The sequence below is a fragment of the Trichosurus vulpecula genome, chromosome 9 (genome assembly GCF_011100635.1).
Source record: "Trichosurus vulpecula isolate mTriVul1 chromosome 9, mTriVul1.pri, whole genome shotgun sequence".
Classification (NCBI taxonomy): Eukaryota; Metazoa; Chordata; class Mammalia; order Diprotodontia; family Phalangeridae; genus Trichosurus; species Trichosurus vulpecula.
The window spans coordinates 172,327,944-172,344,691 of record NC_050581.1 but is presented as its reverse complement, the minus strand read 5'-3'; the positions used below and the strand labels follow the sequence as shown (position 1 = coordinate 172,344,691).

The window sequence follows — 16,748 nt, the reverse complement described above, 5'->3', positions numbered from 1 at the left end:
TAGTTACAGCACCGAGGGTTTCTCTTGTTTTATCAAAAGGATCAGTCTCCCTGGGAATGTTTCAACCTGACAGGCATTGAATGGTCAGATGATGTTTTTTTCTTCTCTTCTTTATTTATTTTTAAGGAAAATTTTGTGCTTAAGAAAATCGTGTTTGATTGTTCTCAAAAAATAAAAACAAAGAAGGAAACCATCCTCCTATCTAAAGAGGCGTTCATTCAAGTCACATGTTGAAGAGATCATTTTTTTTGATCAATGCCAAGATGTCTGTTGTTACCTAAATAAGTAATGTTAAAAGGGTCAACAGCTTAGCTTGCTTATTTAGTGTAATTTCCTGTATTCTTAGCAAAAAATAACAGTGAGAATGGTACTAGAGTTTGAATTTGATGAGCTAGGTTTAAACCTGGAATTTGCTATTTACTCCCTTTCTGACATCACTTGATAGCTTCTGTTCTGTAAAATGAGGGGATTGGACTAGATGACCCCCCAGGTCCCTTCCAGCTGTAAAGCTAGGATCGTGTAAACCAGGTGAAAAAAGATGAGATGGTTTACAAAGTTTCCCGGTAGGTCTTTGTAAAAAAGTGTGGAATACTGAGTCACTAAAGTAACGTGTTGTGGGAAAAACACTAAATTTAGAGTAAGAAGATCTAGGTTCAAATCCTGGCTCTCCAAATAACTACTTGTGGCATCTGGGGCAAGATGATCAGGATGATGACAATAGAATGTAATTTCCTTAAAGGAAGAGACTTATTTTTATCTCTCTAGTACAGTATTTGGCACACAGGTGCTTAATAATTTCTAGTTGATCAGTAATTAATTGATAATGATGATAAATAGATGTTGTATCTACATGTGCACTAGTGCATAGGAAATTCCATATAAAAGAAGAAGAATAGGATAACAGTTTGTTTCAGGACCATTTCTATCTGGATTCCGTTGAAAAATGATGAAATATGAATAAGAATACTACTAGATCACTTGTATGTTTCACTTTAAGTTTTGCTGACCTCTTTTCCTATAGTATCTCCTTCGATCCTTACTGCCCTGTGAGGTGGGTGCTATTATCCTCCCCATTTTAAACACGAAGAAACTGAGGCTTAGGGGGGATTGGAAGTCAGGTTTTCCTGACTGCATATGTGACATTCCCTCTATCCCCTTTGCCACATTGCTTCTCTGGGTCTCAGCTCTCCTGGGCTCCATGACCTTTAAGATTACTTCTCCAATCCAAATCCTGTGATCCTGAAATAAGCAGATGCTGAATGCAGTAACCAGCTGTCAAGTTTATGGTCCCTTAGTTATCCAGGCTATTGTTTGGTATCAGGACTTTGTTTCTTCTGCCTCTGCCCCGAAGGTGATGTGAATAATTGAAGCCATTCCTGTATGTTCTTAAATTTGTTTCTAAGGATATGAAAAAGGAGACAGTACTGTCTTTATTCTATACTTGGTAGTGCCTGAAGGCCCCTGTTATTAGAGTAGGGGGAATCGGTGCAGAATAGGGGAATTTCCTAAGCTCCTACTTTGTCACTTCTGTGAAGGGGTTTCAGGGTGAAATGTTTAGAGTTCAAGGAGATGACTCTTGGGTTGGAAAACTTAAAGACTGAACTTTTTTTTTTTTTTTGCTATCAATTACACAGGATTACTGTAGAGGGAAGCTGGAAACTTTTCTGCATTCTTCCTAACTACATTAAAATTGGGAGGAGAGTTAGAGCTAATCACTATGAACTCTTCTCTCCAAGGGTGACTCTGTGTGTGTCCCTCCCTGTTCAAAAGGGCTTTTGCAGTCCAATTTGCAAAATCATTGCACAGTGTGCATTTCCGAAGGACAAAAGAGCTGGACAGCTCTTTTTCTACATGACCTCAAATGGAGCAGCCAGATGAAGTCTCAGGGGGAGCATGGCATAGGGGATAGAGTGCTGAACTTGGAGAGAGGAGGGAGGAAGACTTCCAAGTCTTAGCCCAGATGTGTGACCTTGGGCAACTCACTTAGCCTCTTTGGGCCTCAGTTTCTTCATTGATAAAATGACAAGATTGGTTGGCCTCGATGACTTTTTAGGTTCCTTCCAGATTTGTTAAATCTATGGTTCTATGATCTCCTCACAATTTGTGCTGCTTGGTCCGACTACACTGGCTGAGCTCCCCATGGGAAGGTTGTATCCCAGCTAAGTCCAAGGTCTTGCATTTACCAGATTGTAAAGGACCCAGAGGGACTTTGTTATTGACCAAACTAATTTACAATCTATTTGGTTCGTCAATAACAGATCAAGATAGAATCAGAACCATATTCATTCATGTCCAACAAACTTCAATTGTTTATTCTAGTTCTTGTGCTAAGCTCTGGAGATACAAAGAAAAAATGAAAAAAAAAAAATCCCTGCTCCTAAGGACTTTACATTTTACTTGGGGGTATGGGAATGAAGGCTCTTTCCATTGCACCCCCGGGAGTGCCAAGTTTAAGGAAGGAAGAACTGTAAGAAATTCAGTTTGGCTTGAACTGAGAGCATTTTGCATGCAGACTCAAAACGTGCTCCACCACCCCCACACCAAAACCCACAGGCTTACACCATCATTACCACTAAGGAAGCTATTAAACTGATTAAAATGTACCCCATTGACATAACCTATGTCAACAGTGCAGGATTTTGTCATCTCCAAGGAGCACCCTGATTTCGGTATGCAAATTGTCTAGTATGTCAGGAATTTAATACTCTAGTGATTCACCTGTGGGATAAGGGGATGATGAGCCTTGCACCTAGCTCTATTTAAGAATTCAATTTTTGTCAAGTTCAGATTTTTCCCCTGCCGAGTGCTGTTTCTGTTAAATTTACACCTGCCTTTAGAATGAAAGGGTTGAAAAGCGACATTCATTCATTGCTAGATATACATGAACTTTAATATTTTATGTAAAATGAAATAAAAAATAGTTGTATGCTAGAGAATTAGGGACGTCTTTATCCATGGTTTTAGAGAAGGGATTACGCAGAAGAGAGATGACCAAATAGAACAGTGGAGAAGAACAATGGGTTTCTTCTCACTCTTCATCTGTGATTCAGTAATCCAATCCAATGAACATTTATTAAGTGCCTACTATGTGCCAGAAACTGTACTGAACTCTGGATGCTCTGTTTCTAGATCTTTGGGTAATTTGCAGGAGGAAACAGAGGTGAGCTGTATAGGCAGAATGCTCACTGCTGATGACATTCCCAAGTAATCTCTAAGAGCTGCTCAGAAATAACAGCTGTGCAAAGAACAACTAGATTCACATTCTTACTCTTGTCTTCCATTGTAAAGGCAGTTCTACACTAACAGAGTTTGCTAAATAAGGTTTTCACTTCCCCAATACAGACCTATTCCTCTTCACTAATTGGTGCTAACTAGGTGTTCAAAAATGCATTTTCTTCCAATACCATGGCATTTCAAGGAGAGATTCAGGAAATTAATTTCATATTTCCCCCCCAAAATTATTAGTTGTTGGCATTGCCTAATAGATATCTTCATGGAATTTGAATAATAATTTAATCATGGTGTAGGGATTCAATTATAAAGCTGGAGGATCAAGCAGCCTATATTTAAGGGTGAAAGAAATAAAAGTGTAAAAAAAATAATCCTTTAAGAAGCCCGATTTCCTGTCACCACATATGGCAGTATTATATTTGCTGTTAATGAGTAGTATTTGGTATAAAATTTTTAAAAATCACACACATTTAAGCTGTAAAATAAAAATGCATGGATGTAATCAAGTTAACTTATTTTAATTCAACTACTAATGACTAAAATCCGATCAGCTCTTGAATTCCAATTATGTTGAGTGCCATTTTGTTACTGATTATATTTGCAAAAGTTAATTTCATAGTTTATTATGATTTCAGCTTACCCCCCCCACCCCCAATGCAAAAGAGGTGTTTCATTAGGGAATTCACTGTGTTCTCTTTTGGCTCCCCCATAGCAGTTCCACGGAGCATCCTGGGGCTTCCAAGCCTCCGCTAAGCTCCTCCAGTATGACATCACGGATTTTGCTACGCCAGCAACTCATGCGTGAGCAGATGCAGGAGCAAGAGCGCCGGGAGCAGCAACAGAAACAGCAAGCTGCTCAGTTCATGCAACAGAGAGTCCCTGTGAGTCAGACACCAGCTATTAACGTCAGTGTCCCCACTAGTCTTCCCCCTGCCACCCAGGTGCCAATGGAAGTCCTTAAGGTACGTTAAGTGTCACTTTTTTCCCCCTTAAACCCACCACTCTGGTCTGGCTTCTTCCCTTTACTTTGAAGGGGCTGTCAAAAACTCTGATGAACTTTGATTTCCCATAGTCATGGATGTACCTGGATGTAATATTAGGGTTGTCACCTTTCCTCACGCCTGTAGCTATCTAGTACCTATCATTTCTGTGATCCAGATTTGCCCATCTCTTTGATTGCTGCTTAATGAATGTACTTTGAATGTACAGGCTTAAAATTCCATATGTTATTGACTCCTTCCCTCCCCGCTACATATCATCTTTTGCTAAGTCTATTTTATTTAGCATTGTCTTATTTTAAGCCATATTTGGGGTAGCTAAGTGCATCACATTCAGAACACAGCAAGGGCTCCTTAAGCAACAGTAAACAGTTAAGGGAAATACCAGAGAAACTGTCAATATTCAATTTTAAGTATTGGGGAGGAATTACTTTTTACTGAAATTAGAATTTCTTTTTATTGGAATTACTGTTTATTGAAATGCTATCTTTACTTTGGGGAAGTTTTGAAACCTGGAATGTGTCCAGAGTATCTTAAGATATTTAAAAAAAACAACCTCCAAATTATATTCACTTTTGTTTTTTACATCTTTATACTTGATTGTTAGTAATCAATGACTGTGGTTTTTTTTAATTAAATCTAACTTCTTTATAAATTTTGCTTTGTCTTAAATCTGGAGATTTGGGTTTTTTTTAAGCTTTGTATAACCAGCCATCGTAATCCTTTTACTCAAATGAGTTGATTGCTTTTGGTAGCTTTTGATTTCTTGTTAGACAAGAAGCTGCAGGGGCTTGCTGGTATCTTTCTGTCAGGGGACATAGAGCTTCCTAATTACTGGAGAAAATTGTAGCAGGTCTAAAAATAGACTTTGGTCCACACTTGGGAAGTCCGGGGAAAGTCACATAGAAAAATGCGCTTTGTTAAAAGATGTGCATTTGTGGTCCTTTGAACAAGGAATGCAACACAAAAGAAAAAGCCAAAAAAAACTGGCCTCCCAGTTGGATTCTGCCTACCAGTCAAACGCCCTTCTTCCCTGGGGGGTCACAGATATTGCCTACCTCTAAACAGGTTAACTTTTCACATTGATTATTCATTAATGGCCCTTAACAAGGCACTTCGACTGTGTAGCATCTTACTCTTAAAACAGGTGTAAAAGGAAGAGATTATGGCTTCCCTGAGAGAGCTGGGGATACGATACTTCTTGAATATTATACTGTGAAACTTATTAGCAATGATTGCCACTTAGCATAAGGGAGATGACGATACCACTGAAAAGTTAAAATGTTACTCAATAGGTTTTTTAAAGGTTCTTTTCTGAAATATAGGAATCCAAGCCTTTAAAAATAATCAACCTTGGTGAAATAAGAATCATCTGAAATAACTTATGCCAATGGTACCTTTAAATAACAGTTTCTCATAGTTTAGCATTTTTAAAAATTAGTGTACTACTCCTGATGAATTCATTGTCTTTTTTTGTTTTTTACTTAATTATGATTTAGGATGAAGAAACTGAATCCCATCTTGGTTAAATTAAAATGAGTAATCCTACCACTGGGTTGATTTATTTTCTTTTAATCACTAAGTAGTATTAATATTGCTTGCTACGTAAATTATTTGCACTTTGAGGACTTGTATTCAAGTTGTAGAAAAAGTATGTTTATTTTCTTCATGCTGTAGTTGTTGACTTTTTCTTCAGTGGCCATTGAAGCAGTTTTAAGATATTTACAGTAGTGCACTGGTAACGTCGTGCGCACACTAACAATAGAAGTTAACGTTGATATTAATTACATGCTGATTGAAGTCAGCATCACTTTAAGAAAGTGGCGTGTGGTGGGAGGATTGGAGGAAAGCATTACAACCACATACAATGTACATGCAAATAAATACATGTCATTGTGAAAATGATTTTGTTGATCATCTATCAGTTTGAACAGCATTCAGCCTTTTTTCTTGGTGTGCGACTATTTCCTGTTCATATCTTTGTCTTTAGTGCCAATATAGAATGTAGATCCTTTGTGACAAAAGGTCAGAAGTTAAAATACAAATATATTATTTGAACTGTGAGGCGGAAGTCTTCAAGTGGGTGTTCAATAAGCATCCGTTTTGTATTTGATGTTCTTTATACCCAGAGTTTGCATTTTATATTTCAGTTATAAGAACTAATGAACCAGCTCATAAAGCTAGAAAGACAAATGACCACTCTTCAGAACAGTATCTAATCTCGTTTCAGTATTTATCGAGGCAGGATGTATTACGCACAAGTTAAACAGTCAAACAGAAAAATATTAAAACTTTTTAGATATTGTCCTGAGAAGCTAACATCTTAAAGCAGAGTATCTTTTATGGAAATTTTTTTCAAATCGCACTCAGAGCTTTTACAAATTCTTATGTTTTAGTAGGATTTTTATTGGGGAGGGGCGTGAATTATGTATCTAAGCCAATGAAATGATATTGTAAATATTGATTTTTTTTTAAAAATGGAGAGAATTCAAATGCATCAAGTTATTTTTTTCATTTTTTGGCTTTGTGGCTGTGGTTACATGCGAATTTTCTGCTCCCATTGTTAATGTTTCAAAAATTAATATGCATTAATTTTAAATTATTTTAATGTAAGCAGAATTGCACAAAAATGATAGTAGTGTTGTTATTGATTATCTAGTCTCAAAGGTCAGTATCAAGTATTTTATATAATATAATTGAATATAGCCAGAGTGGTTCTCTGAAACCAATAGTGTTCTATCTGTCTGTCTATCTATCTATCATCTATATCTATCTATCTATCTATCTATCTATCTATCTTTGTTTCTTTTGTTTTTACAAAAGACAACAAATTTTTCTTCTTCCTGAAAATTTAATATACCTCCTTCTCAGTAGAAACGTCTATGAATATTTAGCTGTAACAGAAGTTAAGTTGAATCCTTCATTTCAAAGTTGTTACTACAAAGTACTGTGAAAAGAAGATTAGGTCCAAATCTTATGAAGAACATATCAGATAATGAATATTTTTGCCTTAAATGGATAGTCACTGGGTTAGAAAACACCTAATGGTCATCTCATCCATATTCATCTCTTAGGAAGGACTAAACCCAAGCCATCCTCCTGTCTCACAGAGAAAAGAGCTCGGGGGATCTGGGTTCTCAGGTTGGTTCTCCCACTAATTAATTAGCTGTGAAACCTTGAGCTAGGCCTGGAGCCCCTATGGGGCTTAGTTTCCTGATCTGTGAAATGTGGTTGGATTAAAATTTTTCTGAGGTCCTTTATAGGTTTTTAACATTTTTAGGGAAAATACTTTGAAAACCTGAAAGTACTATATACATTTTAGTTATTATTGAGATTTGAAGAACTTTGACATCTTTTATTAAATATTGTATAAAGCCTTGAAACCTAGTGTCTGGACCCTACAGATCATAAATGAGAACTTTTATAGTCTTGTTTAGTTTCTGAATTTATATACAACTTATCTGTAGCAGCCTAAGTTGATTTTATTTATTAACTGATATTTAATAATGGATTTTATTTATTCATTATATTGACTCTCCATTTTCATGCTGGATGAAATGGATATTACTGCATGTTTCCTGAATGGCAGTCTTATTTTTTTAGTTGTCTTTAGAACTGCTTGATCTAGACAGAAATACTCTGTCTGAAATAGTTCTCTGTTGTCATTGTTAAAAAAAAATAACTTTCTTGGTTAATTAGGGTACTTTGTAGACTCATGCATAATTATTATTATTATTTGCATTTGTAGAATATATTTAAAATGGAAAAGGTTTTTCACAAAGACAATTTACTTTTCAGTCCCCCTGGAGTTTTGACTTTTTTTTTTTAATTAAGATTTTTTTTGTTGGTAGTTTACAACACTCAGTTCTGAATGTTTTTGAGTTCCAGATTTTCTCCCCCTCCTTCCCTCCCCCTTCTGCCCCCCCAACATGACATGGAATCTGATATATATTCTATATATACCTTTGCATTAAACTTATTTACACGATAGTCAAGTTGTAAAGAAGAATTATTACCAGTGGAATGAGTCATGAGAAAGAAGAAACAAAACCAGAAAAGAAGGGAAAAAGAGAGAGCAAATAGTTTCCCTCAATCTGCATTCAGACTCCATAGTTCTTTCTCTGGATGTATACAGCTCTTTCCATCATGAATCCTTTGGAGTTGTCTTTGAACCTTGTATTGCTGAGGCGAGCCAAGTCTATCAGGGTTAGTCATCACAGAATCAATGTATCTGTGGTTGTGTACAATGTTCTCTAGTTCTGCTCCACTCACTCAGCATCATATCATATAGGTCTTTTCAGGTTATTATAAAGTCCGTATCTTCTCCGTTTCTTATAGCACAATAGTATTCCATTACATTCATATACCACGACTTGTTTAGCCATTCCCCAGTTGATGAGCATCCCCTTGATTTCCAATTCTTTGCTACCACAAAAAGAGCTGCTATAAATGTTTTTGTACATATGGGTCCCTTTCCCACTTGTGTGATCTCTTTGGGATACAGTCCTAGAAGTGGTATTGCTGGATCAAAGGGTATGCACTTTTTTATAGCCCTTTGGGCATAGTTCCAAATTGCTCTGAAGAATGGCTGGATCAGTTCACAATGGAGTTTTGATTTTGCTGTGGTTTTTAAATTTCCTTCCAGGTTTAATCTACTATCGTCTGGTCCTCTCAGTTTGAAAGTTCTTAGCTTGGGATCCTCGAACTGGTTTTTTAAAATTTTGATTTAGATAATTTCAATGCATTTGTTTTCCATTGCTATTCTATGCATTTTATGATGTTGTTCTGAAAAGGAGTCCATAGGTTTCACTAGATTACAAAACGAATCCATGACCCAAATAAAGGGAAGAGCCCCTGTTTTAGACAAAGACAAATGTAAAATCACCCAGGGACTAATTTGCAGGTCTTGGATTCTAGAGTAGCAAAGATCTCCTAATGAGGTTCTGTCACTCTCTTCCTCACACCCATCTTTCAGTTGTTTTCTCTGTCCCATCCCTGTAACTTGGATTGATCACAGAAAGCACCTGCTTCCTCCGTGAATCTGGATCATCAGCCTCTTCATTTCAACCTTATAACCAATCACCAACCACCTTATAACAAGAATAGAATTCTTTCTCTTAGAGTTTCTTTACTATCACTAGATCTTCATGCATCAGTTTAAAAGGTTATGTTAATCTGTTTTTGTAGATTCAAGGAGGTAAATTGTGTATGGTCTTTGGGGGAATTTTTTTTTTTATTTAGGATTAGACAAAGAAGATCTTGGTCCTAATAGTAGGGCTGAAGTTCAGTGTTCATAAAATAAAGAAGCAGATGTATCTATATAGTCCTTTTCAACATTGCAAAAACAAAAAGCTTTCTTTTGAGATTTTTGAATGTAGCAAAATTTGACTCACAGTTTAGGTGACCAGAGGAATTGGGTGGAAAAAACCTTCTTTTGAAGGTTCTCTCAAGACTACATTATACATGTACTATAATTGGCAGGGAGTAGACAAAGGGCATCCAAATTACTTGTCTTTCATTCTGTAGTTAGAGCTCCTTTTGCTTTTGGATAAAATTCCCAAGCAGGAGAGAGAGAGAGAGAGAGAGAGAGAGAGAGAGAGAGAGAGAGATTGTTAAGTGTTTACTGTGTGTAAGTACTGCATATAAAAAGCAAGAAGACAAAATGATGCCTATTCACAAGGAGCTAATATTCTAAGAGGAGAAGCTGAAATGTAAAGGGGAACCTGCTTATTTGAGTCAAGATGTAACAATAGTAACAGGCTTTGTTTTCATAGAGTAACTGTCCAAACCCCAGTTTATTTTTTCTCTGCTTATAACTACAACACAGACTCAGGAAATGGAGTATTTCTTAATGTGTTATATAATTTACACTGTAGTGCTAGGTAAATATATTTGGTGTTTAATACATAATTGATTGATTTTTAAGTTTCATTGTCTACTCTCTCTCAGTTCCCTATGTTTTTTAATCTTCCACTTTGATTTGCTATATTGGCATGGACTTAAAATTATTTAATTAGATATTGTTTCACAAGTATTATTTCATTATTTTCAGTCTGCCTTTGAAAAAGCATATATAAAAATAAACAATTCAAAAATCTGTTCAATGTTTTTTTGGTCAAACAGCCAACTAATTCATATTTTTTGGTGGAAATAATAAATGAGTATATGTGTTTATTTTATAAAACTACTCGGAACCAACAGACCAAAGCAAAAACAGTAGACTGAGTTTTGTATGACCAAAAGACGTATTTTATATGGCTAGCTGTCCTGGCCAGTAGGGAAATTGATTCTAGCTTCTGTACAGTTTCAATTTGACTGGTCATTGAGGGATATGCAATCTAGGGCCATATAGCAGTGGGAAGAGAGAACTTTTAAGTCCCCTCAGACTTAACTCCTTCAATCCCAGGTAGAGTCAAAGGCATCTGATCTAGCCCTCTTGGGACTTCACCAGGCCCATCCATTCTTGTTTGCTACTACAAAAGAAGGATGTATTTCCTCGGGCTACCATATTCTAATTTCCATAATATTTATCATTTTCCTTGGTGGGGCAACCAGAAGTGGTTGGAAATATAGGCTTTGACTCGGGGCTCTTAACCCTTTTTTGTGTAAAAGACCTCTTTGGCAGCCTCTTAAAGTCTACGGACTCTGTCTCAGGATAATGTTTTTAGATATATAAAATAAAATATATCAGATTAGAAAGGAAATCAATTACATTAAGAATGAACAAACAGACAAACCAAGGTCAGAGAACCCAGGTTTAGAATCCCTGTTTTAAGGGGTGGCAGGCTAGAATGAAATGGAAGAAAATTAGAGCCCGGATATAATTAGTGAATTTTTAGTAGTAAAGTCATTCAGGGTAAATGACTGTTCTTTGAAATTTCCTGTTCCTCCCCTGTGATAGTTGGGACACTCATCCCTGCAGAAGCACATGTAATGCTTGCACTCTGGACAAGTCTATAGATTATGCTTTGAGATCCCTCCCTTATTATGCTGAGCATGACTACAATATACTGAGATCATGGATTCAAAAGAATCTAGGAGGCTAAATTCTGAGAAAAGGCAGCAGTGCTCATGCTTTCAAAAAGAAATCAAGACCAAGGACCCCAGGCCTTATCCAAAAAAATTCTTATAATGACTGGTATAAATGGAGCAGGAAAACAAACTCCTGGCTGTTCTTTCTCTCTTCCCTCCCTCCCTCCTTCCTTCCTTCCTTCCTTCCTTCCTTCCTTCCTTCCTTCCTTCCTTCCTTCCTCTCTCTCTCTCTCTCTCTCTCTCTCTCTCTCTCCCTCTCCCTCTCCCTCTCCCTCTCCCTCTCCCTCTCCCTCTCCCTCTCCCTCTCCCTCTCCCTCTCCCTCTCCCTCTCCCTCTCCCTCTCCCTCTCCCTCTCCCTCTCCCTCTCCCTCTCCCTCTCCCTCTCCCTCTCCCTCTCCTCTCTCTCTCTCTCTCTCTCTTTTCAAATAAGCTTTAGTGACAGAACTAAAAGAAAACTCATATCTTTACTGACACATATCTTGAAAATTTGAATCAATTGGCCATCCTTATCTGAATATGTCAAGTCTCTCCTTGGGCTCTGCCAGAAAGGCCCTCTGAAATGTCAGATGAAAAATAACAAATGTGGTTTAACAGATTCAAGAACTGTGCTATCAAACTGTTAGCTACTAGGAAAGCTTTTGAGAAGCTAGTAATTTCAGTGTTTTAGAAAACGCTCTGTTACCACTGGTCAAATGCCTTTTACCACAAAAATCTCTTTAGAACCTTCCCCTCCTTTTGCATCTCCCCCAAAATATATTTGGCTGAAATCATTTCTCTTCCAGAGTTCCTAATAAATAGCCACAAAAGCCATCTGCATTTGTTTTTGCAGGGGGGGAAAGGTAGGGCAATTGGGGTTAAGTGACTTACCCAAGGTTACACAGCTAGTAAGTGTGTCAAGTGTCTGAGGCTGAATTTGAACTCAGGTCCTCCTGACTCCAGGGCCGGTGCTTTGCTCATGGCGCCACCTAGCTGCCCCCATCTGCATTTTCAAATGACTGAAACCTATTCTTTTAATCTGGGCATTTGTTTAATATAGCCTTGAAAATAAGTATGAACAATTAAGAAATCCAAACAATGTAGTATAATGGTTAGAACAATGGACTTGGAGTTAGGAAGGCATAAGTTCCAATCCCGCTTCTACCACTTACTAGCTGTGTTATCCTTGAAAGCCACTTACCCTCTCTGATCCTCCATTTCCTCATCTGTAAAACAAGAAGGTTTGACTTGAGGGCCTCTAGGGAACTTTTTGACTCTAAATTTGGGATACGGTGACCTTCAGCTTTAACTCTTCACAGAGTAAGCTATTCTTTTCCTTGCAGCCACAGAGCAACACATAAAGAATATTGATTTTAGAAAGGTGGCCCTTAGTTTCAGAGAGAAATTTGGGGGTCATCAAATCAACATATAGTTCTCCAAAGGCAATCTACCATACTTTCCTCCTCATATTCAATTCGAGAATCAGCCCACTGTCTATTCATGGTGGGTGTCTAAGATACATGTACAGATGGATCCATTCTGCAGGTTGTTCACTGAGACTCTCATGAGGTTCTCAAGATACTCCATGAATGAGGTGGGGAAAGGGACTTGATGTTTAACAAGAGTAGATTTTTCCATCTCTTCATGTGGGTTCCTAGGAGAAGGATTAGCAATGGCGTCTTCCTTGGGATTGATGTAAAACCAAAAACAAAATAAGCAGGATGTAGCCTGCACATCTGTAATCCTCTTATGAGAAGAGCTTGGGAGGGTGGTGGATCTCAAGCTCTGGAGTCTTGAGTAGCAGCAGCAGGTCTGAAACCAACTGGGTATCTGCACTGACTGGCACCAATATGGGGAGCCCATGAGAGCAGAGTGAAAGGGACAGGGGAGAGGAGATACCAGGATGTTTATGGAGAGGCAAACCTGCCCCATTTGGAAGGGAAGCAGCTCATAACATGAAGCTGATCACTAGTAAGATTGAGCCCTAGTGGTTTCTGCCCTTCCAGCCTGGGTGAGTTAGGGAGACCCAGTATACAAATAAAAAAATAAAACGAAAAACCCTAATATGGCTGTCTTTTTTAATAGGCTAAGGAGATGAGGTTTAAATTTTGACAAAATTGTAAAGCAATTAAGTGACTTTGCCCAAGTTGCTGAAGTCATGGGAAGAATCCGAGATCTTGCCTTTGAATGTGTTTCTCTTTATTCTCTTCTGGTCATATTAGTATGAATCTGGAGGAAGTTTTAGTCCTTGACCACAACCCAGAACTCCTGCAGAGTAAAGAACTTGCTTGTGAAGAAAGTGGCTTATCACCCTTAGCTTCCGGGTGTGCTCATCTGTACGGAAGTGAAGTACCCCCAACTCCAACCTGAGCTTATGAAATAGATCAATCAAACTAATGTTAATAATGGAACCAATTAAACTCGGTGGTAGTTAATCATATTACGAGACGATCCCTTATTTCATAAAAAGGGTCATTTCAGGTTTCCCTTTAATAGCAAGTGCCCATGGTGTGTTTAAAATAAGATGACATTTTCAGAAGCCTCATTTGCACTCAACTTTTCAAGAATGCATTTCTTGTGTCAAGTGAGACACATCTGTATAATGGACATTATTCTTAATACATTTTACCGGAGGCAAGATGGTAGGGGTAAAGATCTTGACATTTAAAAAGGCGTAAAAGTATTTGCAGTCACCAGACTGTTGTTAATTTCACAGTTGTTGAATGACCAAAACTTTAAATGCAAAGTTTGGAGTTTATACTATGCTACTCTGCCCTTTAGCCGTAATATGATTCTGCTTCTCTCTTGTATGTCCATTTTGGAGCCATCCTAATTTAGGAGTTGGGGTTGGGACCCGTATGTGTAACAGTGACTGGAACAGAAGTAACAACCCAGAGAGAGACATTCCTGCCATTCGGGAGAGGCTTAAGTATGGTCTTTTTGGCCAGATCACAAATATGTATCATTTTGCCAAGCAGTGCTTGGCAGGTTCAACCTGTCTGATGGTGACAAGATTAGCTTTGGTTTGCCTAGTGCAGTTGTAAAAATTAGATTAATAAGTACCAGGCAGAGAGCCCTTTACTTTTTAGAAAAGAAATCTTACCTTGAGTGATTTTGTCTGTCTTGATTGGGGCCTTAATTAGCCACATGTTCTCCTACCTCCTGGGAAATAAGTAAGGGATAAATTTGGGGATCAGGACGTAGACGTACATAGACTTTACCCCACACCGTTAGGTAATTCATCAAGGAATGTTGGTAATTAGGCCTGCCCCTTTCAGCTCTTGGCTCATTTCATGAAACTAGTTGGTTTTAAAATAATGCCTGCTGGTTCATTAGCAACAGGTTTCAAGTCTGTAACTTGGCTCTTAAACAAAAACAATATTGTGTGGTGATTGTAGCTTGCCCCTGATGTTTGTGTGTTTTTACAAATCATGAAGGACAGTCTCTAGTTTCCCATTAACTTCGTGACCTACTGCATTTTCTTTTATCACCATTGTGCTTTCTTTTGGGCTAGCTTTTGTCTTCTCAGTCAAGGGGAGGAGGGAGTAAAGTAAAGTCCACCCCGTTGAGGATTTTGTGTGTGAGGTGCTTGTCAAACTGTATTGGCTTAGGGTGATTTGATGGAATTTAATTTGAATGCTTAGAATAGTAACTGGACTGCTGGGGGTGATGGCCTCTTGGTTCTTTTGCATTGTTAAACATTCGAGAGTATTTATAATGGCCACATTAGTCCTAAAGTGTTGAATACCCAACCAGCAGAGCCGCTCATGCCTTTAAGGTTGTGATCTTTCTATCTAAACACCAAGCTAAAGTTTACTTTAGATGCCAGGTTTCCATCGATGCCAGTTGGCATGTCTCGTGGTGCTCTGAAAAATGCCTCTAGCCAAATCCTTTTTCTCCTCCGCCTCATCCCCCATCTCTTTGGAAGAGAAGAACTGCACATTGGCAATCATCATTTCAGTTTAAGAACTCCTTTCCTGGATGAAGAAAAGAAGTATTAGTGCATTTTTGGAAAGAAATTCCTGCCTTTAAAAAAATTCCACATAATTGAACCAGATAAGTTCTTCATCAGGCTTCATTTCACTCTACTCTGCTCTTTATCTTCTGCATTCCACCCAAACTGGACCACTGGCTCTTTCTGCTCACCTCTACTCACCCTTGTTAGTGCTCCTTTCAGAGATTTCCTTCCACTTACACTGTATGTTATATGTCTGTCTCTATCTTGTATGTACATGGTTATTTGTATGCTGTCCCCTACCTCATTAGAATGGCAGTTTCTTGAGGGCAGGGATTTTTTTGTTTGTTTTATCCAATCAGTCAGCAGTTATTAAATGCTGACTGTGTGCCAGGCAGTATGCAAAGCACTGGGGTTACAAAAAGAGGCAAAAAGATAGTCCCTGCCCTCAAGGAGCTTCCAATCTAGTACAGTTCCTGGCACAGAGTAAGTGATTGATAAATGCTTGTTGACTGACTGGTTGACTGCTATCTGTCCTCTGATCTCATTCTGCCTTCTATTACCTTCATGCACTCGTGTAATCTGTCTGTGCTTGTAACACACTTCTAATCTGGTCACTAGAACTGGAAAGGGATGGACTTTAGAGGTCATATCATCTAGCATTCTCTCACTTTTACAGATGAAGGTGACTTGCCTGGGGTCATACAGAATGTAGAAAAGATGGGATTTGAACCCCTATCTCTAGATTCCAGCTCCAATATTCTTTCCTTTGTGTTGTACTGCTTCCTTGTTTATTGAAATCTTTTAAGGATTAGTACCGGTTCCATTTTTTTCTTCTTGGAGCTTCCCCTGTACAGTGCCTCACACATAGTTGGTTCTTTAATTAATTTATTTTTAGTTTTCAACCTTTGCTTCCACATTTTATCCCCATCTCTCCCCTCCCCCCACCCCAAGATGATGTGTAATTTGATATAGATGCTACATATTCATATCGAGCCTTAATAAATATTTACTGGATTAAATTGAATTGATCCCCCCTCCCACCTCCTAAGTTGGATGTGATCTCAATCTTCTCATATTTCATGATAATTTTGTCAGGGTTTCTCCTTTGACCTGTATGTACACATTCCCCTCTCAGAGTGCAGACTCGCTGAGAGTGAGGATGTTGTTTTCTACTTTCCTCCCCGAGCATTTAGCTCACAGTAGGTGCCTAATAAATGTTTGTTGCAATGTAGCCTTATGTATTCTTGGTTGGTATACTGGCTTGCTCCCATTCACTTTTTTACGTAGGTTCAGTTGGTCTCATTTATTTTCCATGACTGTCTTGTAACTGGATGTTCCTATAATCTAGCTGAAATATATTACCTATATAACGGATATTTTCATTTCTCCAAGTCAGCATCTCTGGAGTGGGCTGAGGCCCCATCATCTCCTGATGCCGGGGAAACTGGGGCTGTTTGATTCGAACTTTGCCTCCTTCCCCCCAGAGAGCGGTAGAGGCACTGATTACAGTGCCCTTGCGAGTCCTCGTTCTTGAAAAGGATGCTATTTAAAGC

General features: G+C 38.2%; 1 protein-coding gene across 5 annotated transcripts in view; it reads left to right on the top strand.

The window, feature by feature from the left end:
• Window positions 1–16,748, top strand: part of MITF (melanocyte inducing transcription factor) — a 262,177-nt gene that overhangs the window by 157,545 nt on the left and 87,884 nt on the right. For 3 of the 5 annotated variants that reach the window (XM_036738364.1, XM_036738361.1, XM_036738366.1), the window contains exon 2: window positions 3,944–4,193. In XM_036738364.1, the coding sequence (XP_036594259.1) occupies window positions 3,944–4,193 (250 nt within the window). The remainder of the gene's footprint in view (window positions 1–3,943; window positions 4,194–16,748) is intronic. The other 2 variants (XM_036738365.1, XM_036738363.1) reach the window with 1 other exon arrangement.